Below are 25,472 nucleotides of genomic sequence, written 5' to 3' on the forward strand. Positions count from 1 at the left end.
ATTCTAACGGCCTCTGGGGGTCGCTGTAAGTCCTTAGTGCTGAGTGAGTAGAGCTGGCGGCCGCTCTGCACTCTTCCCCTCTTGCGAGTCCAGGCGCACCAACGTGGTGACGCGGTTGGCTCACTTCGTGGGGGAGGAGTTGCGGCACGGCCTGGCGTCTCCCAGTCGCCCGGCGCCATTATTAGGCCGACACTGGACCTCTACGCAGCACATTCCGAGCCTAGCCCTGACGATGCTGGTGTTTTACCAGCGAAACCGGTCGGCTTCTGGGCTCTACATCTAGCCTGGCACCACACATGGGAGGTCGCACTGTACAGGAACTCTGGACTTAGGGAGATGTCTATGGCACAAGCGGTCTCAGATGAGTATAAACAAACATAGCACTTTGAACTTGATATCTGTTTTGAACCTGGAACCTCCAGCACCTTATCAAATTGCCATAGACTCAGACACCCACTGTCATCCAGAGGGAGCGACACTTACCTATACACAAATATTCTCCAAACTCTAAGAGGACCTTGATAAGTGACCCCCTATGAGGTTATGGACCTTGGGGACACTGCTGCATAAGGATAAAATCCTGGCGGACTGTCAAAGGAGAATATACAGTGCCATCTCCAATATGAATTTACATAGGAGTATGCTAAAATCATGTGACGTTGTTTGATATATATGCTGATGACTTTGGAACCCATGCAGGTGGTGCAAAAAGGATCTGACTGTAACATTTACGTTTGAATCTCTCTCTGAGTCTCTGTGAATGATGATATAAGGTTCTAAATGAAATGAAATATCCTTGAAGTATCTTGTCCTCTTATGGTCACAGCTGCATAAGGAGTTTTCCTGGCGGACAATATACAACTGGCCAATATAGAGGAACAACACAGTGACTTGTTACATATGATCAAAAGTTTTGGAATCCATTTCAACTATAAATTGCACATCTGCACAAAGAATTACTTGGGTGAACCAAGCTCTTTTCTCTGCATACTTTAGAGGAACAAGTGGTTTGCAAAAATACCCTGCAGGGGATGTCTATAGGCCTATTCAAAATAGTGCATATATACTCATGTGAATATATTTTTCTACTGTACAGTTTTTTATGCATATGCATTTTTTCTGGTTATTTATGGCTTTTTTCATATGACTGACGAGTCATTGACAGGTGTAAACCTGGGTCCAGGTGGTTGAAATAATAGACATGGAATCAGTGCATCTCCTGCTATGAGTGTGTGCCTTGGCTATTTTTAAAATCTTTTATTATGGATTTATAAATAAATGATTATTTTTAGAATATAATAACCTTAGTTGATTCTTTTTTTCCTTCCCAAGCTTTTTTGTGTGTAAAATTTCGATATAAGGTCTTAGACCTGGGAAGCATATTAAAATCAAAATATTTAGGACCTTTTTTGTTAAAGTGTTGATAACAAAAAAAACCATTACAATAATAAAATAAAAAAAAAACACATGTAAATATTCAATAAAATAATAATAAAATCAAGCATGTATCAAACAGAGCTCCTCCACACCAGCCTCGTTCGCCTGTAGCTCCGCCCAGGGTCGTGGTGAATACACATAGGATATAGGTTGCAGCACTGGGTGTTGTGGAAAAGGCAACTGATTGAAGCAGTATCACACTGTTTTTTCTTTCTCTGAGTGATACATTATAAGAAGATTGGATATACATGCGCAGCATTTTGAATGAAGATCTAATTACATCATATGCTTGGTGACTGATGCAGTGATCCATGGACAAATAAGTAGTCACTGGACTGTGGTTTGAGGACTTTATTACATTAATTTACTTTTTATTTTTATAGTAGGTTGTATGTACAACAGTGAGCGCACATTACAAGGTTTCTTCTTTGACATGTAAATATTTACCTAAGGGTCTAAACTTTTTAAATATCAATGTAAAGATGAAATATTTCTATATTTTTTTTTATTTTAAACTTGTAAATAGTGATAGATGCAAAACGGAAAAAATGCACCTTTATTTCCAAATAAAATATTGTCGCCATACATTGTGATAGGGACATAATTTTAATGGTGTAATAACCGGGACATATGGGCAAATACAATACGTGACTTTTAATTATGGAGGCATGTATTATTTTAAAACTATAATGGCTGAAAACTGAGAAATAATGAATTTTGCCATTTTTTTCTTATTCTTCCTGTTAAAATGCATTTACAGTAAAGTGGCTCTTAGCAAAATGTACCCCCCAAAGAAAGCCTAATTGGTGGCGGAAAAACAAGATATAGATCAGTTCATTGTGATAAGTAGTGATCAAGTTATAGGCTAATGAATGGGAGGTGAACATTTCTCAAGTGAAAACGACGAAACGCGAATGGGTTAAGTAATCCCTTAAAGTGTACCTGTGATTTAAAAAAAAACAAAAATGTGAAAAGATAGATTATTAGGGATGCCTCTCTATATAGTTCCTTGTCCTCCTTGAATCCACCATTCCAGCGCTGGCGCTGGGACCCTCTGATCATATTTGACAAGCCATGTTGAATTTGTTCACATGGAGGAAAAAGCCGTGTATGAGCAGCTCCATGCTACTGTATAGGTGCAGACTGTACTTTCATCTGCGCAGTGCAGCCGCACTCATACAGGGATGGGTTTTCAGCTGCAACGAAGAAGCTGCCACCCAGCATTTGTGGGGTGGAGGCGGATCAGAAAAGCCTCTGGAACATTAGCCACCCCAACCTGGTTGTTTTAAAGCAGACATAAACTCAGAACTTCCTCTAAATATTTATTTATAACAGCTCATACAAATCCTGCAAAAAAAATAAAAAATAAATCTGCAGTTTCTCTACTTCCTGCGGTCAAGGAAACAGACATAGGGTTAACATCCTGTGTTTACACATTAGCAGCTATGCCGAGGCAGCCAGCTGACACAGGTGAGAGATCAAATTACAGTGGTGAGTAGCCACAGATGAGGGGGAATTAGACAGGCTAAACTCTATAACTACATACAGGGGGCATTTCTCTGTGTTTTCTTTCTGTCCTGTGCAAAAGTTCAGGTCCACTTTAATCATAGAAAAAATGATTTCAACAATAATAATATTCCTGCGCCCTGCAATTTTTTTTATAAAGCGCTTTTCTAAGTGCATTTGCAGAGCGATTCTGTTTGAACTCTTTCACCCGTAAATGAATAAGGGCCCATTCACACCTGAGTGGGCATCGCGAGATTCCTGCTCATGGCAAACCGCTGACGGTTTTGTAAAAACCGCTACACATTGTAGCAAGTGGCAGTGTTCTCACTGCCGTGTTTGCTGTTGGCGATAACCGCAAACGCGCTGCATGCAGCAGCTTGGCGGCGATTTGCATTTCGCGATTGTGATTAGCGTGCAAAGCACGCTAATCGCGATCGCTCCAAAACCGCCGCAGTGTCCAGTGATTTTTCCGCGTCAATCGCGGGAAAATCACTCCCGCATTTGCGATTATAGGTGTGAACAGGCCCTAAATACTATGTATTCATGAAAGCGCTGGGGAAATCGCTAGCTTTGCGATTTCTCTATACTTTCCATTGAGGCAAATCACCCCAAAATTAGTACAGGCAGCGCTTTGGTGAGCGGATCAGAATCGAACCGCTCAGATGTGAACACTCTCATAGGGAGTCATTGCACAAGCGCTTCTCGGGCAATTTTGAAAATAGCCGGCGCTTAGGCTCTTTCACATTAGGGCAGATTTTCTGCGTTTCAACGCAAAGGATAAAGTTTGCGTTACCCAAGGTGAAATGAAAGTCCATAGACTTTCATTTTAGCTTTCACATATAACGCTGCGTTTTTGTGCGTTGCGTTACACTGCACCCAGGCGCAGTTTTTCGGCCGACGCTAGCTTTATGCGTTACAATGTTAGTCAATGTAAAACGCACACTATGCGCGTTTTTAATCCGTTAACGCAGGCAATCAGTCCCAGAATGCAACAGAGGAACAATGTAGAAAGTTGAAAACTAAAAGAAAAAAAAATTACCTGCGTTTTCCTATGTCCTGTAACGCATTGAAAACGGATTAAAAACGCACACTCACTGCAGTGCAACGCATATCAAAACGCATACAACAAAACGTATGCTTGGAGCGTTCTCCAACGCAGGCTCTGATGTGAAAGAGCCCTAAGAAAATACCAGAAACGCCCTTAGTAGAAGTGCCCTTAGTGTGAACAAACCCTAAGGGAGGAAGCACCAAATCAGTAATCCCAGTTATTCAATTTAGTTGTTTCCTGTAAACTACGTTTTGTGTGTAAATTGTCATCAGCATCAAAGTTGTTTCCAGATTCCTTAGAGAGGTGGTTATAAGCACCACCACTAGAGGCAGTGATGAGCAGAAACAAAACTCAATACATTCATTCTTTATAAACGAAGTTTCTGTTCACATGTAACGAGAAGAAAAATGAATGTGAAACTCAGGATGTTGTTTATTGCAGATTACCATCTAGCTCCGTATATAAGACTGCACAAGAGAATGTGTACAGTCATTCTCTATCAGATACAGCTCATCCTGCAAGATGCTGTCCTTGTGCTTTCTCCCTGTGGTGGAGCTCCTGGTCTTCCTCTGGAGGAATATGACTTCAGTGCTGCATGCTGTGAAGATGCTCTCCTCCTGGTGCTGGCTGGAGGTGTTTGGTGCACCACAAGTCACTTCTGCAAAAATAACGCAAGTCCAGGATCCAGACAGAGTCACACCCACCAGTGTAAACTATCACTTCACCAGGCAGTGCAACTACAAGTGTGGCTTCTGCTTCCACACTGCAAAGACCTCATTCGTTTTGCCCATAGAAGAAGCCAAGAAGGGTCTGTCCATGCTGAGAGATGCAGGTACTGCACACGTGCATGTGTTGTATTAAAGGGTACCTGAGATGGATGAAAAGCAAAGTTTTATACATACCTGGGGCTTCCTCCAGCAGCCTTCAGGCTAATCAGTCCCTCACCGCCCTCCTCTGCCACCTGGATCTTCTGCTATAGGTCCTGGTAATTTGGTTAGTTGGTGCATGTGCAGTCCAGGCGCGGTTGCCCCTCCACCCCATCGCGCTCCCGTGGCCAGGAACGTTCTGCACCTGGGCAATACTCTCCCGGTGACAAGAACCTGATGGGGGCACGCCCGCTGCTAGGCTGCACGTGTACACTATGCCCGACTGGACAAATTACCAGGACCCATAGCGAGAGATCCAGGCGGCAGAGGAGAGCGGCAAGGGACCGATTAGCCTGAAGAAGGCTGGCTGGTATGTATAAAACTCTTTGCATACATCTCTGATACCCTTTAAGCTGTTGTGTTTTGCTTTAATACTAAGCTGGCTAAAATTGTTTTTTTTATTTATTTATACAACACCAGAATCTTCCATAGTGCAGTACATAGTACAAAACAAATAGTGAGGAGCCTATAGTTAGATGAGAGGTTCATGTCAATTAGGACATCCAGCAATACAAATACATAGCTGTGGTTTGAGACATCACCAATACTGGTTCATGTTCCAGTGGTGTGATAAATTACAGCAGAATAAGAAACACTTGGAGGACGTCCCTGTCCTTGCAAGCTTAGTCTAGAGGGCAGTGGGTTGGAGACATTGAAAAAGGAGTCACAGGTTAGCAGAAGACATAGTGAACCTGCAATGCTACATAGCAAATTATAGGCTTTTCTGAACTGGTGTGTTTTTAGAGTACGTTTGAAGGTTTCCAGGCTTACAGCATGTTGGACAGGCTGTGGGAGAACATTCTAATGGAGAGGTGATGCTCGTGAGAAGTCCTGGACTGGCCATTTTGTCACTGGTGGACCTATTTTGGCAGGATATTTTGCTGTGGTCCCCAGAGTGGTATATCCTTCCTGTAGTACAACAGTACTAACATAACAACGTGTATAAAATACAGTATATCATAGAAAGAGATGAATTTTTCAGTAGATCATAGATAGGCAATACAGAGCTAAGCAGGTCATTTGGGTAGCACCTGGTAATTTGGGTGCTGCCTTATGCTGGGAATACACGGCTCGATTCTGAGATATTTAGATGGCTCGATAGATAATTTCCGACATGTCCGATCTCCCGCCCGATCGTTTCCGCGCTCGATTCCGCATTGAGGATAATGGAAAAAGATAAGAAAAACAAGCGGAAGATAAGAGAATCGGCTGCGGAATCGAGCGGGGAATCGATCGGGCGGGAGAATCGAGCGGCAAAATCGAGCGGTGTATGCCCAGCATTAGACCACAGTGTTAATTGTGGCTAGACGGGCACCCAGCGTGTAATTAGGGAGCTGGCAATAGCCGGACCTGGAATTACGGCAAAAAGGGACAGATACTATATGGTGGGGATGAAGAGGAGACATTGGTGGTGGTAGGGGTATTATTAATATTTTTGTAAAATCCTCGTAGATAAACAAAGCTCGGGACTATGATCAGAGCATTAGAAAACTTTGTGTGTAATGGTAGATTGGAAGTGAGACACTAGCACAGTGCAGGGACAAGGTCCTCCAGCACCCAAGGCTGAGACACCAAAGTGCGCCCCTCCATCCCTCCCACCTCAGCTATCACACACGGATTGCTATTAGACTAAGAGGGCCACAGGGCCCACAACCTCCCCAACACCTTAATATCTAGTTATCTGGCTTGCAGTCACTGCTATGTATCCCCTTTTCTTATTTCTTTCTGCTTCATACACAATTAGGAATGACAGCTGAATGAATTGTGTGCCCCCTCCTACACTGCGCCCTGAGGCTGGAGCCTCTCCAGCCTATGCCTCGGTCCGGCCCTGCACTAGCAAATTATCTAGACCAAAAAAAAAGCAAAACCCTGTGTGTCATTAGACAAAACAGAAGTTTGCCTTCTTAAAGAGACACTGAAGTGAAAAAAATAAATTATGATATAATGATTTGTATGTGTAGTACAGCTAAGAAATAAAACATTAGGAGCAGAGGCATAAGTCTAATATGGTGTCCAGTACAGAAAGAGTTAAGTAACTCCAGTTGTTATCTATGCAAAAGAGCCATTGAGCTCCATGACTTTCAAAGTCGCAGAGAGTTCAGTCTTCCAAAGCTTGTTATCTCAACTGTCAGTCATTGTATCATCTTTTTCTCTGCAGAGGACAGGTCAATAGTTTCCTGGCCTGCTCTGTAAAATCATTTAGAATGCTGAGTAGTGTGTGAAATGCAAATATTAGAGAATGATGCAATGTTATAAAACACACTATATAACTGCAAATAAAAATATGAGAATATTTTCTTTGCTACTAGGGTTGTAGTAATTATCCGCACTACACAACCAATTCATTATATCATAATTTTTTTTAGGTTCAGTGTCTCTTTAAAACAGAAGGTGCTTGCAATTATTCAGGTTGGAATATATGAGGTTTCCCACAATGCATCACTGCTGAATATGCAGATCATCTCTTTATTGTCCCTGTAAGCTAAACACACCTCCAGAACCGCTGGAATGCAATAGGCTCAATTATGGTAGCTGTGCGAGGTGAAGAAAGCATTAGTCGGGAAAATACCTCACTGGTTATTTTTTTTTTCTTTGTTGAATTCTGATACATTTTCCCGCCTGCGGATGGCGTTAGGTAGATTACCGACACAGGGGGAAAACAATGCGCAAATCAGTGAGGTATTTTCCCGACCTCCACATGCCTGCACTATCCCCCTCTAATCTGTTTAGACCCCGTGTGTGCAGCGCTGTATGCTAAGTGCTCCCCTCCCCCGCGTGCCTCTGATCCCTCCCCCGCAATGCCTGCGATATGTCCCTCTAATTTACTGGCCTCCGATATCCCTCTGCAATGCTCTGACCCCCGTGCTTTGCCTGCAGCGGCTTACCCGATCCATGCCGATGCGCAGGCTGCAGACACCCGGGTTCCCCATACACTTCCTCTTGAGCGCGGCTACTGATGACGCGATCAGTACAAGCCGCACAGAAGAGGAAGTGTATGGGGAACCCGGGTGTCTGCAGCCCACGCAGCTCATTGTGGTGGAAGGGTCTAGTACGAAATCCTTTACATGCAAACATTTTTGGAAGCAAACATCCTCCATTAGGGGTTTAGCACCTGTCTCAGCTTTAATGAATGGAGTTGTGCCTTTAAGAGGCATTGCAGCTCTATGCAGACAGTGCCAGTCAGGTGCAGCTTGGTTTAGATGCGCTGCCATTCCGCTCTACTGTGTACAAAAAATGTAAGTTCTAGCTTTCTAACGGAAACTGCTATTGTTTAAAATGTAATATATATGGTGCCCACCAGAATATGCTTCTCACTTCAAGTGTACTTTAGGCCGGTTTTACACTGGATTTTGTGACGCAATACAGTGCGTACACTGCATAACACCACGCAAATTAGGTTTCATATGACCCTACGCCACAGTGTTGCAACAGAATCATTTGCATAGGCCCGCCCCGGCTAATGACGTACTCCCTGCTGGGTCCGCGCATGCATGCCATGTTGCACCATGCTGCTGTTGTGCACACTGCCTGCATTGCCCATTGACATGCATTACTGCTTAATCCGTTCATTAGGCAAGGAACATGCGGTAACACGTGGCAGCCTTTGCATTGGCATTGCGGGGATTTGGATACTTTAGACCAACCCCCAACCCCGTCTTCAAGGCCCACCAACAGTGCATGTTTTGTGGATATCCACAGAGGTCGATAATCAGCTCTGCTGAGACACTAATTACTCTACCTGTGCATGTCTGTGGTTCCCTGCAAAACATGTACTGTTGGTGAGCCTTGAGGACAGGGATGGGTAACTATGCTGTAGGGCCCATTTCCAATAGAAGCGGTGGGGCTACATAGCCGCATCGCACCGCGGGTGTCCTGATCCCAATGCACGGCAATGGAATAGTTTCCTTTGCGTGCGGAGCAATCCGAGAATCTAATCCGAGATTCTCACACGGCTGCATCCGGCCGCCGTCCCCTCTGCATCGGGAGATGCGGAAGTGATGCAATGCGGCTAGGTAGCCACACTCGCATCACTTGTCAGTGGAAACGGGCCCTTAGACAGGTTGCTTTGCATTGAGTGAACTATCAAGTCTCCATGGCCCTTGTGGAAGCATCGGGGAAGAGTACAGCGGTGCGACACAGAGTGCAAGAGGCCTCAGATTACACCCTTCCCCATAAACATTTTTGGCTGTCTAGTTACCTTCTCAGCAGCAGCAATGAAGTGTCTGTTGGATCACGCCTGTCTTTTATATAGGACCCGAGTGGGGCTTACACCAGGGCTTCAATTCATCAGAGGAGAGTTAGTAAGTGATAAAAGGTCGGTATTTTACCTCATGCGGTGTTTTAACATTTTTTTTGCAATTCACCAATGTGCGAGTATAGTTAGAGGAGTGTTTGGTAGCAGTCGATAATGGAGCGATATGGAGGCGAAAACCAAGCGAAAAACGGTTGGTAGTTATGCGGTGTTAATGTTTTGCATGTGATACTTTGCCGCTCTGAATGCTGGACGTAAAGGATTGTGGGTAGGAGGAGGAGTTTATTACCAGCACGTGACCGCAGAGGGTTTCCCTCCGTTTTTTGACCCACTCCCTTCATTACAAATCCCTCCCTCCGTTCTGCATATTAAGCAATTACAATATTAAGTGAATGGGTGAAACGGAGGAGGTATTTGGATACATATTTGCACTCCCTCCCGATGAAAAATGTATCCAAATTCCTCCTTCGTCCACTCTATCCACTTAAAGGGACTCCGAGCTCAAAAAATAAAGGAAATTGGTACTTACCTGGGGATTTCTGCAGCCCACCGTAGGTTGGGAGGTCCCCCGGCGTGGTCCTGGCTTCTCTCCCGGTCCCACCCGGGCTGGGTGTCGGGCTGGGTGTCGGGCTCCCACTTCCCGAACCAGGACGCTCTTTGTGATGATGTCGGCCGCTGCGCGTCATCACGCCGCCTGGCGTGACAGTACTGCGCATGCACGATTTAACCACGCATGCGCAGTACTGTCACGCCGGCCGACGTCATTACAAAGAGCGTCCCAGTTCAGGAAGTGGGAGCCGGACACCCGGCCCGGGTGTCGGCGGAGCGGTATGCGGCGGAGGGACCGGGAGAGGAGCCAGGACCACGCTGGGGGACCTCCCGACCTACGGTGGGCTGCAGAAAGCCCCAGGTAAGTACCAATTTCCTTTATTTTTTAAGATCAGGGCCCCTTTAATATTGTAAATTCTTAAAGGGAAGGTTCAGGGAAACGTTTAAAAAAATAAAAATCCATATCCACTTACCTGGGGCTTCCTCCAGCCCGTGGCAGGCAGGAGGTGCCCTCGCCGCCGCTCCAGAGGCTTCCGGTCGTCTTCGGTGGCCGACCCGACCTGGCCAGGCCGGCTGCCAGGTCGGGCTCTTCTGCGCTCCAAGGACGGGCTCTTCTGCGTCCCACGCGGGCGCGCTGACGTCATCGGACGTCCTCCGGGCTGTACTGCGCAGGCGCAGTAGTTCCGCGCCTGCGCAGTAAAGCCCGGAGGATGTCCGATGACGTCAGCGCGCCCGCGTGGGACGCAGAAGAGCCCGTCCTTGGAGCGCAGAAGAGCCCGACCTGGCGGTCGGCCACCGAAGACGACCGGAAGCCTCTGGAGCGGCGGCGAGGGCACCTCCTGCCTGCCACGGGCTGGAGGAAGCCCCAGGTAAGTGGATATGGATTTTTATTTTTTTACACGTTTCCCTGAACCTTCCCTTTAATATGCTTAATATTGTAACTGGGCTGCTCTCTGGTGCCTGAAATATGTACAGTATAGGCTATTACTGTGTGCTGCTAGTAAACTAGCTGCAGAGTGAGCTGCAGCAGCTGTGAGAAAAAACAGATATCTCCAGGTACATTTAGGTGATAGATAGATCTAAAATAACAAATGGTTACACCCCCTATTTTCCCTGGTTAATTGTGATTTTGAGAAAAAATAACGAATAACTACCGACTATTTATCGCGTTTCTGGAGAATTGCTATTATTTTGAGTTATCACATGAGGTAAATTACCGACCATGTGATAAATAGTTCGGTAACGTCTGGTGAATTGACGCCCTGGTCATTAAGGTGTCCAGTAGGACAGACTTCCCTGGTCACTGATTAGTAAATATTGCTGGTTGTATCTTGCATTAAAAGCATACAGTGCTGAACACCAATGTGCCACCAGGATATGAGGTTCCTTAACCATGTGTTGTGTTTTCCAGGGATGGAGAAGATTAACTTTTCGGGAGGTGAGCCCTTCCTGCAGGACAGAGGGAACTTTGTGGGGAAGCTGGTGGAGTACTGCAAGATGGAGCTGAAGCTGCCCAGTGTCAGCATTGTGAGCAATGGCAGTCTGATCACTGAAAGGTGGTTTCAAGCCTACGGTGAGTATCCCTGCCCCAGCCAGCAATAAGAAGTCCTGACTTGCTTGCTGTAAGCCTGGTACACACTTCCAATTTTGATGGGTCAATTTTACCATCTTTATGTAGTATGAGGACCAACAGATGATAAATACCATAGGTAGAATGTGTAGGTAAGCTCACATATTACATGGAAGTGGTAAGATTGGACAATGATTGGCCAATAAAATTTAAAGAGGAACTTTAACCAATGATTGAACTTCATCCCAATCAGTAGCTGATACCCCCTTTCCCACGAGCAATCTTTACCTTTTCTCCAATAGATCATCAGGGGGGGTTGGTGTGTCTGAAATTGTGGTGAAACCCCTCCCACAGAGTGATGTCATTACCAAGTTTGCAGTCAGTCTTCCGTCTGTGAACTTTGTTGTATTTTGGGAAATAACAGCTTTTTCCAACTTCCAAGCAAGCAGTATCTCCCTCTGTGCATAGGACTCTCAGTAACAAACATTCCGTACAGATCACCTGGCATAACTAAAGATGTCACCACCAGTGATACATTTCAGAATGTTAATCAGGTAGAGGAATGATTTTAGAATGGACAAAAACTGACTTAAAGAGGAACTCCAGTGAAAATAATATAATAAAAAAGTGCTTTATTTTTACAATAATGATGTATACATGATTTTGTCAGTGTTTCAGTGTTTGCCCAATGTAAAATATTTTCTCTCCCTGATTTACATTCTGACATTTACCATATGGTGACATTTTTACTGCTGGCACGTGATGTCAGTGGAAGGAGATGCTGCTTGCTTATTTGGTAGTTGGAAACAGCTGTAAAAAGCTATTTCCCACAATGCAATGAGGTTAACAGACAGGAAACTGCCAGGACCATGGTCCTCACAGTTTCCTGTGTAAGGGGTTTCACCACAATATCAGCCATACAGAGCCCCTGATGATCTGTTTGAGAAAAGGAATAGATTTATCATGTAAAAGGGGGTATCAGCTACTGATTTGGATGAAGTTCAATTCTTGGTCACGGTTTCTCTTTAATAATCCATAAATGAATATTGTAAGCAATAAGCAATTTTATTCATTGTTATTTTCACTACAGTTCCTCTTTAAAGCTTTGTATCGGGATGTAGACTTTGACTTTGTTACTAGATATGGAAGAATTATACATTTTGTTTATACATGATATGTAAAGGTTCACCACTTTCAGGTATAGTTTGAGGAGCCTGAGCTCTGTAGCAAGTATAGCCCCTCCCACTCAGGGGGCAGCTCTCCAGACAAATTCTGCCCACCAGCTGCAGCGAGATAACAGTATAATCAGAGGGTGGAGTATGTTTCTATTAAACAGCCAGCATTATATGATATCCATGTCATATGCTGTAAAATTCTCCGAAACCCGTTCAGACTATACAGCAGTGGCACTAAACAGGTTATTTGACTTGTGTTATGTGTAAAGCTAGTCATACACATTTTTGTGTTCAGCTGAGCTTTAGATGAGACTCTTAAATCAAATTTAACCCTTGGTCACATTATAAATCACCAGCGCTATCGCAAGCGCTGAGCGATTTATTATTATTTAGTATTTATATAGCGCCAACATCTCCTGCACCGCTGTACAGAGTGTATTGTCTTGTCACTGTCCCTCAGAGGAGCTCACAATCTTGTCTCTACCATAGTCATAGGTCTGTCTATATTGTGTAGTGTATGTATCGTAGTCTAGGGACAATATTTAGGGGAAGCCAATTAACTTATCTGTATGTTTTTTGGGATGTGGGGGGAAACCGGAGTGCCCGGAGGAAACCCATGCAGACACGGGGAGTACATACACACTCCTTGCAGATGTTGACCTGGCTGGGATTCAAACCGGGGACCCAGCGCTGCAAGACGAGAGCGCTAACCACTATGCCAGTAATTTTGAAAGCGCTTTTCTAAGAGCTTTTTTAGCTTTTTTTTTTTCTCTTCCTGACGTCAGTCAGCAAGTGAACTCTCTGCCCTGGAAATGAATCAATACAATGTGTTTATTCATTAAAATCGCTTGGGAAATCGCTTTTCAAAGTGCTTTTTCAAGCACTTAGTGATTTCCCTATCCTTTCTATTGAATCGCAACCGCTCTGAAAATGGTGCAAGAGCCGTGTTTGCGATTGGATAGAAAGCTCATCGCTTATGTGAGAACGCTCACACAGAGCAACATTACATAAGCGTTAAAAAAAAAACGAGGTTCACAGGCAGGAAACTGCCAGGACCATGGTCCTCACAGTTTCCTGTGGGAGGGGTTTCACCACAATATCAGCCATACAGAGCCCCCTGATGATCAGTTGGGGAGAAAAGGAATAGATTTCTCATGTAAAAGGGGGTATCAGCTACTGATTGGGATGAAGTTCAATTCTTGGTCACGTTTTCTCTTTAATAATCCATAAATGAATATTGTAAGCAATTTTATTCATTATGTTATGTTCACTACAGTTCCTCCTTAAAGCTTTGTATCGGGATGTAGACTTTGACTTTGTTACTAGATATGGAAGAATTACATACAAAATTACATACGAATTACATACAAAATAAATACATTTTGTTTATACATGATATGTAAAGGTTCACCACTTTCAGGTATAGTTTGAGGAGCCTGTGCTCTGTAGCAAGTGTAGCCCCTCCCACTCAGGGGATTGATCTCCAGACAAATTCTGCCCACCAGCTGCAGCGAGATAACAGTATAATCAGAGGGTGGAGTATGTTTCTATTAAACAGCCAGCATTATATGATATCCATGTCATATGCTGTAAAATTCTCCAAAACCCTTTCAGACTATACAGCAGTGGCACTAAACAGGTTATTTGACTTGTGTTATGTGTAAAGCTAGTCATACACATTTTTTGTGTTCAGCTGAGCTTTAGATGAGACTCTTAAATCAAATTTAAGCCTTGTTCACATTATAAATCACCAGCGCTATCGCAAGCGCTGAGCGATCTATTATTATTATTATTTAGTATTTATATAGCGCCGACATCTCTTGCAGCGCTGTACAGTGTATATATAGTCTTGTCGCTTGAAGGAGCTCACAATCTTGTCCCTACCATAGTCATAGGTCTATCTATATTGTATAGTGTATGTATCGTAGTCTAGGGACAATTTTTAGGGGATTTAGGGGAAGCCAATTAACTTATCTGTATGTTTTTTGGGATGTGGGGGGAAACCGGAGTGCCCTGAGGAAACCCATGCAGACACGGGGAGAACATACACACTCCTTGCAGATGTTGACCTGGCTGGGGTTCGAAACCATAGAGACCCAGCGCTGCAAGGCGAGAGCGCTAACCACTATGCCAGTAATTTTGAAAGCGCTTTTCTAAGAGCTTTGTAGCTTTTATTTTCACTTCCTGACGTCAGTCAGCAAGTGAACTCTCTGCCCCGGAAATGTATAAATACAATGTATTTATTCATTAAAATCGCTCGGGAAATCGCTTTTCAAAGCGCATTTACAATCGCTTAGTGATTTCCCTGTCCTTTCTATTGAATCTCAAACACTCTGAAAATGGTGCAGGAGCCGCGTTTCTGATTGGATAGAAAGATCATCGCTTATGGGAGAACACTCACACAGAGCAACATTACACAAGCGTTAAAAAAAATTTGAAATCGCCCCTAATGTGAACAAGCCTTTAAAGTGACTCTGTAACAAAAATTACAACGTTTTTTCTACCATCCTACAAGTTCCTAAACCTATTCTAATGTGATCTGGCTTGCTGCAGCTCTTTCTACTATAACCATCTCTGTAATAAATCAATGTATCTTTCCCCTGTCAGACTTGTCGGCCTGTGTCTGGAAGGCTGCCAAGTTCTTCAGTGTTGAACTGTTCCTCTATGCACACTCCAGTGTGTGTTTTATTTACATAAGCCAGCAGCTTCTCTGCTATCTTATCAGTGATAGAAGAGTGCTGGATAAAAATCCTCCTCTGGAGGCTGTGAAAGGAGCTGGTCTGTCACATACTAAGGAATTAACGACATAGGCAGAGCTGTCTGCAGGAAGCCTGTAATGTTCAGTGCATGAGAGAAGCTGGGGACAGAAGGTAAACACACACAAGTGATCTCTTGAGATTCAGAAGTAAGGCTGTTTACAGCCTGCTTGTGTATAGATGTATTTTCTATGTGTGTACATGCTGTACATCAACCTACTTCCTGTTTTGGTGGCCATTTTGTTTGTTTATAAACAAACTTTTTAAAACAGTTTTTGACTACTTTTAATGCGGCGGGGAGCGGCGAAATTGTGACAGAGGGTAATAGGAGATGTCCCCTAACGCACTGGTATGTTTACTTTTGTGCGATTTTAACAATACAGATTCTCTTTAAGGTGAACCGAATACACTTTAGGCTGTTGGATCGACGCAAAGTCATCGATAGTGGGCTGAAGATGTAAATTCTGTCGATCGCGCAGAATGGAACATTTTAAAGGGACCCTGAACAATGCTAAAAAAAGGAAATCTGGACTTACTTGGGGTTTCCTCCAGCCCCCTGTAGCCTGTGAGGTCCCTCTGTGTCCCATTGGCATTAACCTGGCGAGTTCGGTTGAAGTTACACATGCACGGCCCATCCACGCACCCGGTGCTTCGACATCCTGTGTGTGCCGTGGCAGGCAGCTGACACAGCTAAGGGATCAAATAACAGTTGTGCTTATTCACAGATGAGGGGGAATTAGACAGGCTAAACTCTCTCAATACATACAGGGTGCATTTCTCTATGTTTTCCTTCTGTCCTGTGTAAAGGTGCATACACACATCAGACTATAGTCTTTGGAAAATGAAAGATCACAGACCAATCTTACCACCCTTCATGTAGTATGAGAGCCATACTCTACACAGTCTTTTCTATGGAGCTGAACTCCACATCAGAAAAAAAATCATTGCAAGATGCTGCACACACAGATGCTGTACAGACACAAAAGATCAGTATCTGCAAAAGATCAGTTCCTGCTAAAAATCCATTCCTGCAAATTGCAATGATAGTCTATGAGATCTGCAGATCATCATACACACATGATTTAACTGACATTCATCTGCAGATCAGATCCACCAGGATGGATTTTCAGATCTGCGGATGATTGTCTGATCTGCAGATGAATGTCAGTTAAATCATGTGTGTATGATGATCTGCAGATCTCATAAGACTATCATTGCAATTTGCAGGGATGGATTTTTAGCAGGAACTGATCTTTTGCAGATACTGATCTTTTGTGTCTGTGCAGCATCTGTGTGTGCAGCATCTTGCAAAGATTTTTTTCTGATGTGGAGTTCAGCTCCATAGAAAAGACTGTGTAGAGTATGGCTCTCATACTACATGAAGGGTGGTAAGATTGGTCTGTGATCTTTCATTTTCCAAAGACTATAGTCTGATGTGTGTATGAGCCTTAAGAGGTCCACTTAGTTTTGTGTACTGAAGGAGTTATCAACAGGAGCTGTCAGGATAGCATGCTGTAGACACCGCCCAATTCCCAACCAGCAACAAGAGTTATTCAGACCTTCCCCTCTGTTCAACTGTTCACAAGAAATGCAGTGTTTATTAATACACTAATTGTTTCAACCTTAAAGTAAACCTCCGGGCTAAAAATCTAATCAGCAGAGCTGAAAAGGCTTGGTGTTTCTTTAACAGTTTCACAGCATCAGAACTTTGTTTTTCTTTCCAAAGTATCATTTTTAGTTGCATTTTTAGCTAAGCTCTACCCATCAAAGAAAACTGCCGGGCTTTTTTCCATGATGCTGTGCAAAGCATGATGGGATTTCCTATGTTGTTATTCACGTTGCCTAGCAACTGGGAGGGGTGATCAGCACACAGGACAGTTGGAACTGTGTCTCATGCACCCTGTCACCTCCTTTCAACCAAAAAGATGGCTGCCCTCAGGAAATCAAACATTTGCCTGTTCTTTTAAAACAGGGTTGGTAAAAGATTATATTACCTATCTATATTAATTAACATAACTAACTAAACTAACTTAATGACAGTATGTTTGTTTAGGCTGAAGTTCCTCTTTAATGCAATCCAATAAATACAGTAAATCATACTGATTAAGGTTCCCTTATCATTCAGGTGAACACTTGGACATCCTGGCTGTGTCCTGTGACAGCTTTGTGGAAGATGTCAACAAGCTGATTGGCCGGGGACAAGGAAAGAAAAACCATGTGGAGAAACTGATGAAGATCAGACAGTGGTGTCGGGATTACAATGTGGCTTTCAAAATAAACTCTGTGATCAACCGTTATAATGCGGATGAAGACATGAGCAAGGAGATTGAAATGATCAACCCCATACGCTGGAAGGTAAGTGGCTGCCTGGGAATAATGCCTGACAGACCAGCAGGAAATGCATTGTGGGATGAGAAAACAATGTATCCAAAAATGTTCAAAACAAAATATTACAAGCAGCAGCTGTTCACACTACAAAACAATCTGTGTGCCAAAGTCTCACCGTGAGTAAGTGCTACCCCGGAGCTCCTGCAGCAGAGCACACTCCCCAGAGCTGGATCATGTACAAGGCAACTTAGGCAGCTGCCTAGGGCCTGATGGTTATCCAGGGGACTGGATGACACCTTTTCTGTCCCTTGTTCCCCATCTTACTTTTCAAATGAATCCAGCAGGGGGAGCTAAATTTGGTATCTTGCCTAGGGCCCCATTTCATGTTAAATCTTCTCTGGTGCTCCCTCCTGTGCCTGCCTGTTCTCCATGACCTGGCGACATGTTACGTGACTAAGCATAAATGTGAATGCTCAGACAAGTAGGGCCATATCCAACTCACTTTTTCTTCTAAGTTTTTTTCTAGGTGATATTTTCACACTTTATTAATAACATGCCATTTAAGCCACCAGCAAGCAAGAAAATACTCCGAATAATTTTGATAGTACTTTTGCACCTACTTTTTAGTACTTTTTCAGTTGCAGATTGCTAAAAAGTCATTTTAAACAAAGATAAATAAAATATGTCCTAGGAGAAAACTTAGGACAAAAGTTGAATTGAATAAGGGCCATAAAGTGCTCGGGTTTTCTCAGGTTTGTGCTGAGGTTTTTTTTTATCCTTAGGATCCACTACCAGGGGTCTCAAACTCGCGGCCCGCGGGCCATTTGCGGCCCTCGATACAATATTTTGTGGCCCTCGCTCCCAAGTAATCTGCCGCATCCCCGCCGCTAAACGAGGGCTGCAGAGCCCCCAAATCGCCTGGGGGGCAACCCACCGGCATTTCCTGGAAGGGGCAGAGCTTTCAGCTCTGCCCCTCCTGACGTCAATCGCCGCACGGATCACCGCCTCTCCCCACCCCTCTCTGTGAAGGAAGAGTGAGAGGGGCAGGCAGAGGCGGCGATGCGCCGCGATTGTGAAATCCCTTATGCGGTCCAGCCTCATCCTGACTTTGCCTCCTGCGGCCCCCAGGTAAATTGAGTTTGAGACCCCTGCACTAGTCTTTAAAGTCTATGGGCAGTTTTAGATTTTACTGCTTCTAAGCACTAGAGGGCGCTATTGGTAAAGTATGTATATAGTATAACTGTAGAAAAGAGTAGTAATTGTGTGTCTTCTCACCACCAGGTGTTCCAGTGTCTCATCATCGATGGAGAGAATTGTGGGGAAGATGCTCTGAGACATGCCGAAACGTTCGTCATCAGCAATGAAGAGTTCAGAGGCTTTCTGGATCGTCATAAGCACAATAAATGTTTAGTTCCAGAATCTAACCAACAGGTATTTACTTTGTAATCACAGAAATCAATTTATTTAAATAAATAAGAAAACCAATAGCCTTTAGTTATATTGAGGAGGAGGTGGAGTCTTCTACAATAGCCTAGATACACTATTGAGTGGAGATTTCAGGGTTAATAATGCACAACTGATATCTAGAAAGGTACTGCCCTCCTGAACTTTGACCCTGATCACTCTGTCCCTGGGGATCGCATCACATCACATTGTTGGGAGCTACAGGAGGCACTGAACTGTCACAATAAGTGTTACGTTAACATTTACAACTCCTATAAAGTGGAGCTGAACTCTTGCACAGGACAGAAGGAAAACATAGAGAAATGCACCCTGTATGTATTTAGTGAGTTTAGCCTGTCTAAAGTTGAGTATTTAACACCCAACGGGTCCAGCGACGTCCTCTTGACAACGAGCGTTCAGCGTCTCCTCTTCCTGCTTGTGACATCACGTACCCACATCGCAAGATTGCAGAAACGACTGCTCATTGCTTAAAAAAAAAAATCACCGGTCGTCGGAAAAATCATCTGGGAAATGGTGGGCACGGGCCTGAAAGAGACTCTGTAACAAAATTTTCAGCCTTATTTCTTCTATCCTATAAACTCCTATAAATGTTCTAATGTGGTCTGTCTTACTGCAGCCTTTTCTAGTTGCACAATGGCTGTATTATCTCTGTTATCTAATCTAATCTTCTTTCCTTTGCTGGCTTTGTGGGCTCAGGCAGGAATGTGCTGCTCTGCTGTGATAAGTAGAAGTTATACACACCCTCTCCATGCCCCCTGCAGGCTCTGTATGAGTCACAGACTGAGCTTCTCTGAGCCTGTCACATGCTGGTTAGCAGCCATGTTTTTTGTTTGTAAACACTGCCTAAAACTGGCAATTACAAGCCAGGATCTCAGCAGGGAGTGGCAGAAACAGCAAAGAGGGGCTCAGGAGACCATAATGAATAGAATGGTATGCTTTTTATTGTAAGAATTTTAGAGTCCAGATTCCTCCTCATCTGTGTCTAATCACCAGTGTCATTTTATCTCTCAGCTGTTTCAGCTGGCTGCCTCGGCAGAGCAGTTAAATTGTTAACAAAGCATGTTAACCCCTATGTCTGCTTCCATGAAAGCAGGAAGCAGACACACTGCAGATTTATTGCAGGATTTGTATCAGCTGTAACAAAAAATATTTTTCTTTAAAGGTTATTATGCTGTTGCATATCTTTTAGAGCAGAGAGGAAGTTCTGAGTTCAGGTCTGACTTAACATCAGCAGCACCTTCATCTCATGAGAAAGTATTATTTATTAACCTCCTTAGCGGTAGCCCCGTGTGTGACACGGGGTAAGCCGCCGGAGGGTGCCGCTCAGGCCCTGCTGGGCCGATTTAAATAATTTTTTTTTTGCTGGACGCAGCTAGCACTTTGCTAGCTGCACCAGCACCCCGATCGCCGCCGCGCGCCCATTCACAGCTATCCGGTGCGGCGCGCGCCCCCCCCCCCCCCCAGACCCCTGCGCTGCCTGGCCAATCAGTGCCAGGCAGCGCCAAGGGGTGGATCGGGTCTCCCAATGACGTCCCGACGTCGCTGACGTCGGTGACGTCATCCCGCCCCGTCGCCTTGGCGACGGGGGAAGCCCTCCAGGAAATCCCGTTCTTTGAACGGGATTTCCTGATCGCCTATCGCCGGAAGCGATCGGCGGGGCTGGGGGGATGCCGCTGAGCAGCGGCTATCATGTAGCGAGCCCTGGGCTCGCTACATGATTTAAAAAAAAAAAATTTAAAAAAAACTGCTGCGCTGCCCCCTGGCGGTATTTTTCATACCGCCAAGGGGGTTAACCAGTTTAGCTTTTTTGGATGTACCTGCTATGCCCAAAAGGCTGCTGCTGCCCACCTATTTCCAAATAAAATATTGGCACTAGACATTGGGATAGGGAGATAATTTAAATGGTGTAATAACCGGGACAAGTGGGAAAATAAAATGTGCATTTTAATTATGGTAGCATGTATTATTTAAAGCTATAATGGCCAAAAACTGAGCAATAATGCATTTATTTTCTTATTATTCCCGTTAAAATGCATTTAGAAAAAAAAATTCTTAGCAAAATGTACCACCCAAAGAAAGCCCAATTGGTGGCGGAAAAAACAAGATATAGATTATTTAATTGAGATAATTGGTGATAAAGTTATTGGCGAATGAATGGGAGGTGAAAATTGCTCGGATGCATAAGGTGAAAAATGTCTGAAGGCTGAAGTGGTTAATATATATGTATTTTTTTACTTTATTTCAGATGAGAGATTCCTATCTTATATTGGATGAATATGTAAGTACATAAAATCAAATTCCAAATACTTAATTGTCGTGTTCAAAGCATACCTGAACCAGGGGAAAACGTTTATCTATATTTAACTGGTGCTTCTTCCAGCCTATCGTAGTCTTTGAGGCCCTTGGAGTCCTCCCTGCCATTGTTCCTCTGTCACCCCATTTAAGGGCATACAAGAGGATTCGCAGCCGGGAGACTTGGGCACAGAATACAGCCGGTATGGCTTATCCTGCTGCTGCACAAGTTCCCAGCAGTGTTAATTACTATTCCCCCTCCAGGTCCACATGGATGGAGGGGAATGATGTAATTCGGCTTCCAGCTATTGCTGGCGGACGAATTACAGTGTTTTAAATGTAACTTCAGCTCCGTATTCTGACGGCGCCAAAGTTACTCACTGCGCGCCGCTATAGCTGTAATTCCTATTACAGTCTATGGTGGCTCCGGCTGCGCCCAAATCTCCTGCGCTGGATTGCCAGTTTTCGATTTAAAGTCTGTGACTCACTTGGATCAGGCACTATGGTACATACGCTGTCCTGGCCATGCACCTCCCTGATCCAACCCCAGTGGACAGGAATGTACTGTGCATGTGCAGAACACTCCTGGCCACAGGCGAGCGATCAAGGAGGCATATGGCTGGGATAGTGCAGATGCTGTAGTGCGTGACCCGGACGAGTTGTGGACTTTAATTGGGTGACAGTGGAACTATGGAGGGGACCCTGAGGACACAGAGGAACCTCAAGAACTACAGGTGGCTGGCAGAAGCCCCAGGTAAGTGGAAGTCAACTCAACTTTAAACTTCCATATTATTCTAAATAAACAGAATTTAGAATAAAATAGTGTACATCTGTTTTTTCAGAATTGTCGTGTGTTTTTGGCTGATAAAGGCATGAATAATAATTTTGTCAAGGTTATCTCAATGTCTTAGCTGCTCCCTGTTCCAAATCTGTACAAACCCGACACCAGCAATTAATGGCTGTTGACATTTACTGCAATGGTTTTAGATTTGCTGCTGTTACTTTGCAAGTGATGATGGGAACTGAGTATCTGGAGAGCAGTTGATATTTCTGTATGATCCAGAGCTCAGCAATTCTTCTCACAGATTAGCGTAGACAGGCCGCCTCGCATAACTACTGGCAGGTCCCCCTGAAAAATCTCTCTGCCCTACCCCCCCCCCCCCCCCAAAAAAAAATTGCAGTGCACTCATGTGCCTTCTGCTGAACCCCACCCAACTATAGAGCGGAACTGTACTGTACCTTCTTCCAACGAGCAGAGCAACAGGTCCTCTCTCCACTGTAGCCGCCACACCACACAGCCAATCTCCCTGCAGCTCCTGCCTCAGAGGCGGAAGCCACAAGGAAATAGGCTGTATGGCGGCTACAATCAAGAGTGAGGACCTGCCGCTCCATTCACTGGAAGAAAGTAAAGTATAGCTCTGCTCTGCACCTCAACATGGAACCAGGCACCCTTATCCCCTGCACTGGCGGAGAGTTGTGGGGGCTATTGCTACGTCCCTTGATTTGTATATGTAAATTTCACATAACAATATTATTTTGAAAAGAAACATTGATTCATTACTAGAGACATGTCTGGAGCTTCTATCAAGTGCCTCTGCCTAGGCAGTGAAGCATGCAGAGGGAGGGGACAATATACTCATAAATGGTGGCAGACCAAGCTCCAGAAAGAACAAAAAAACATCAGTCTGGCAGGAAGTACTGTGGTGGATCCACAAAGGCAGTTTACTTTTACATTTGTTGACCTCAGTGGACGTTGTACTTTGGATAGTTAGCATTGCTTTAGTTGGTCCTTTTTAACTTTGCTTGATCTATCTAATGAAGCCCCTTTTTAACTATGAGGCCTTCCCACTCGCGGACTGCGCTCCCACATGGACAAAGGGGTCAATTGCCCCAGGGCCCCAGCATCATAACGTAGGACCCCCCGTGTGTACGCCACCACCCCACTAAACTATGTGGCAACTGGCCAAAGGCCCACTGAGGGATGCCTCAGCATTACAGAGGCAGTGGGGACAGGAACATTCTCACTTCCTCTGAGTTCCAGGTGTTACAGGTCTTTCTGTCTCCTCTGTTGTGTAGCTGCTTTGCACTTCCTGCTTCTCAGTGTTGGGCTCCTGTGCCCAATCTGAGGAGCAAGAAGTGCAGAACAGCAAAACTACAGAAGAGACAGACGGACCTGCAACGCCAGGAACTCTGAGATGAGTGTCCTGTCACCCACTACCTCCTTAATGCTGCGAAGGTGAATGGGCGGGATGCATATCTGGCTACTATACTGGGGGTGTCAGGGTGGCTCCAGGTTACTTTTGCCCCAGTGTCCCATTGTAGCTAGAACCGGCCCTGTTCCCACTGTATACTTACAACCTTTCATAATGAAAGGAGGTCACCAGTCATTACCTTAATAAATTATATAAGTTCACCACTGCCTCCTCTAATTACCAAATTTTGGCTTTTAAGCTCCTTTAAAACCCATTTTATCCTTTTGGCGCCTCTGTTCTCTCTTATATAATATTGTATCCACCCTTGGTGGAGGGTTGCGACCCTTTCTACTATCTACAGAGAGCGACTTCTTATTCCTGAGTGGGGTCAGGATAATCTCCCCACCTGCCTTTACAGTGGTTGCCTATTGGTGACCCATGTTTGTGAGTATAACAACTATTACTCTTTGTCATTACCCCTTTGTCAATACATACTACACTATTGGGGCTCTTGGTGTTCCTCTGTTTATCTCGATTACCTTAATAAAGTGTTTTGAGAAAGAATTTGAGGAAAAAGGGTTAGAGTGAGAAATGTGACTTTTATTCTTCCCTTTTAGATGCGTTTCCTGGACTGCCGAAACGGGCGGAAAGATCCCTCCAGGTCCATCTTGGATGTTGGTGTTGAAAATGCGATCAAATTTAGTGGCTTTGATGAAAAGATGTTCTTCAAAAGAGGTGGAAAATATGTGTGGAGCAAAGCAGACCTGAGGCTGGACTGGTGACAAGAGCCTGATAATGGACTTCATCTAAAAGGATATATACACAAGAAGAGTATTATTATCACTATGGCCTTCAGGAGAGAAGTGGAGGCCTCAGCTAATCTAACTACAGGACTATCCCAGGATGAGGTTCTCACCAGCAGTGACTGCTTCCTAAGTTCCTATGGTATCCACTAACTGATTGTATACAAGGTTGTTTCTGGACATTTTGGCACCCAGGGCAAGGCAGCCTGTCCAATAACTTATGAATAGGAAGTCTGTAGCCTACATTAATTGGCTTTGCAGACAGCAATGACAAGGTGATAGGATATATACAAAAAATATTGTTGTTTAAAAGGATATACGCATTATTACCTCACTGGCTCAAACTCACTCAACCCACATAACAAAACCTTCCTTTATCTGTTAATGGATAAAAAGGGGGCCAAAAAGAGTTCATACATACATCTACTAAGGTATCCACTCCAGGACTGTGTTCTCTATTTCCCCGAGCAAGTCTCCGGTTTTCCACCATCCTTCCTGTACGATGACCACACGTGGTTGTGACCAGTGACCCAGATAATTCTAGCTTTTGCACATGTGCAGTTAGCTCCAGGAAGCTGTTCTGACCATGCTCTTGACAGCTTCCTAATCATGGCATGCACTTTTACAACACTATCAGCAGTGCAGGTGAAGACAGAAGCATGGCCAGAGCAGTGTCCTGGAGCCAACTGTGCACACGCAAAAGCTACAATATCTGGTGCAAAAGTTCCGACCATTTGTGGTCGGGGCCTAGTGTGGGATGGATTGTGGAAAACCGGGGGCTTGCTCGGGGAAAATGGAAGACCCAGTCCTGGGGCATGATAAACAAAAGCGCGCTAAAGCATAGCACGACCGTGCTATGCGTTTAGCGCGCAATGTGCCCTGCGTGAAGGTTTGTGCGCATACAGAGTTACGTGCGCGCGCTAATGCGGCAAAGTGCCTTCACGCACGGTACATTGCACGCTAAGCGCATAGCACGCTTTTGTTAATCAAGCCCCTGGAGTGGATACCTTAGTGGATATATGTATGTACACTTTTTAGGCCATTGGGAAGGACTACAGAACTGTGGTGTCGCTTAGATTATGGGGGGCTGGACGAAGCCCCAGGTGTGGCTAAATGGTTGTAGGGAGGTTTACTCAATGCCAGCTTTTGCCATCTACAAACATAAGCAATTCTG

The 25,472-nt window shown here is 44.5% G+C and overlaps 1 protein-coding gene across 1 annotated transcript; it reads left to right on the forward strand.

The window, feature by feature from the left end:
• The first annotated feature begins 4,507 nt into the window (after nucleotides 1–4,507).
• On the forward strand, nucleotides 4,508–24,879 carry RSAD2 (radical S-adenosyl methionine domain containing 2). Its single transcript, XM_068279088.1, has 6 exons — nucleotides 4,508–4,823; nucleotides 11,130–11,291; nucleotides 17,345–17,574; nucleotides 18,829–18,978; nucleotides 21,257–21,289; nucleotides 24,113–24,879. The coding sequence occupies exons 1-6, from the start codon at nucleotides 4,514–4,516 to the stop codon at nucleotides 24,275–24,277; spliced, it is 1,050 nt and encodes a 349-aa protein (XP_068135189.1). The 5' UTR covers nucleotides 4,508–4,513; the 3' UTR covers nucleotides 24,278–24,879.
• Nucleotides 24,880–25,472: the final 593 nt, after the last annotated feature.

This window comes from Hyperolius riggenbachi, chromosome 4 (assembly GCF_040937935.1).
Source record: "Hyperolius riggenbachi isolate aHypRig1 chromosome 4, aHypRig1.pri, whole genome shotgun sequence".
Lineage (NCBI taxonomy): Eukaryota > Metazoa > Chordata > Amphibia > Anura > Hyperoliidae > Hyperolius > Hyperolius riggenbachi.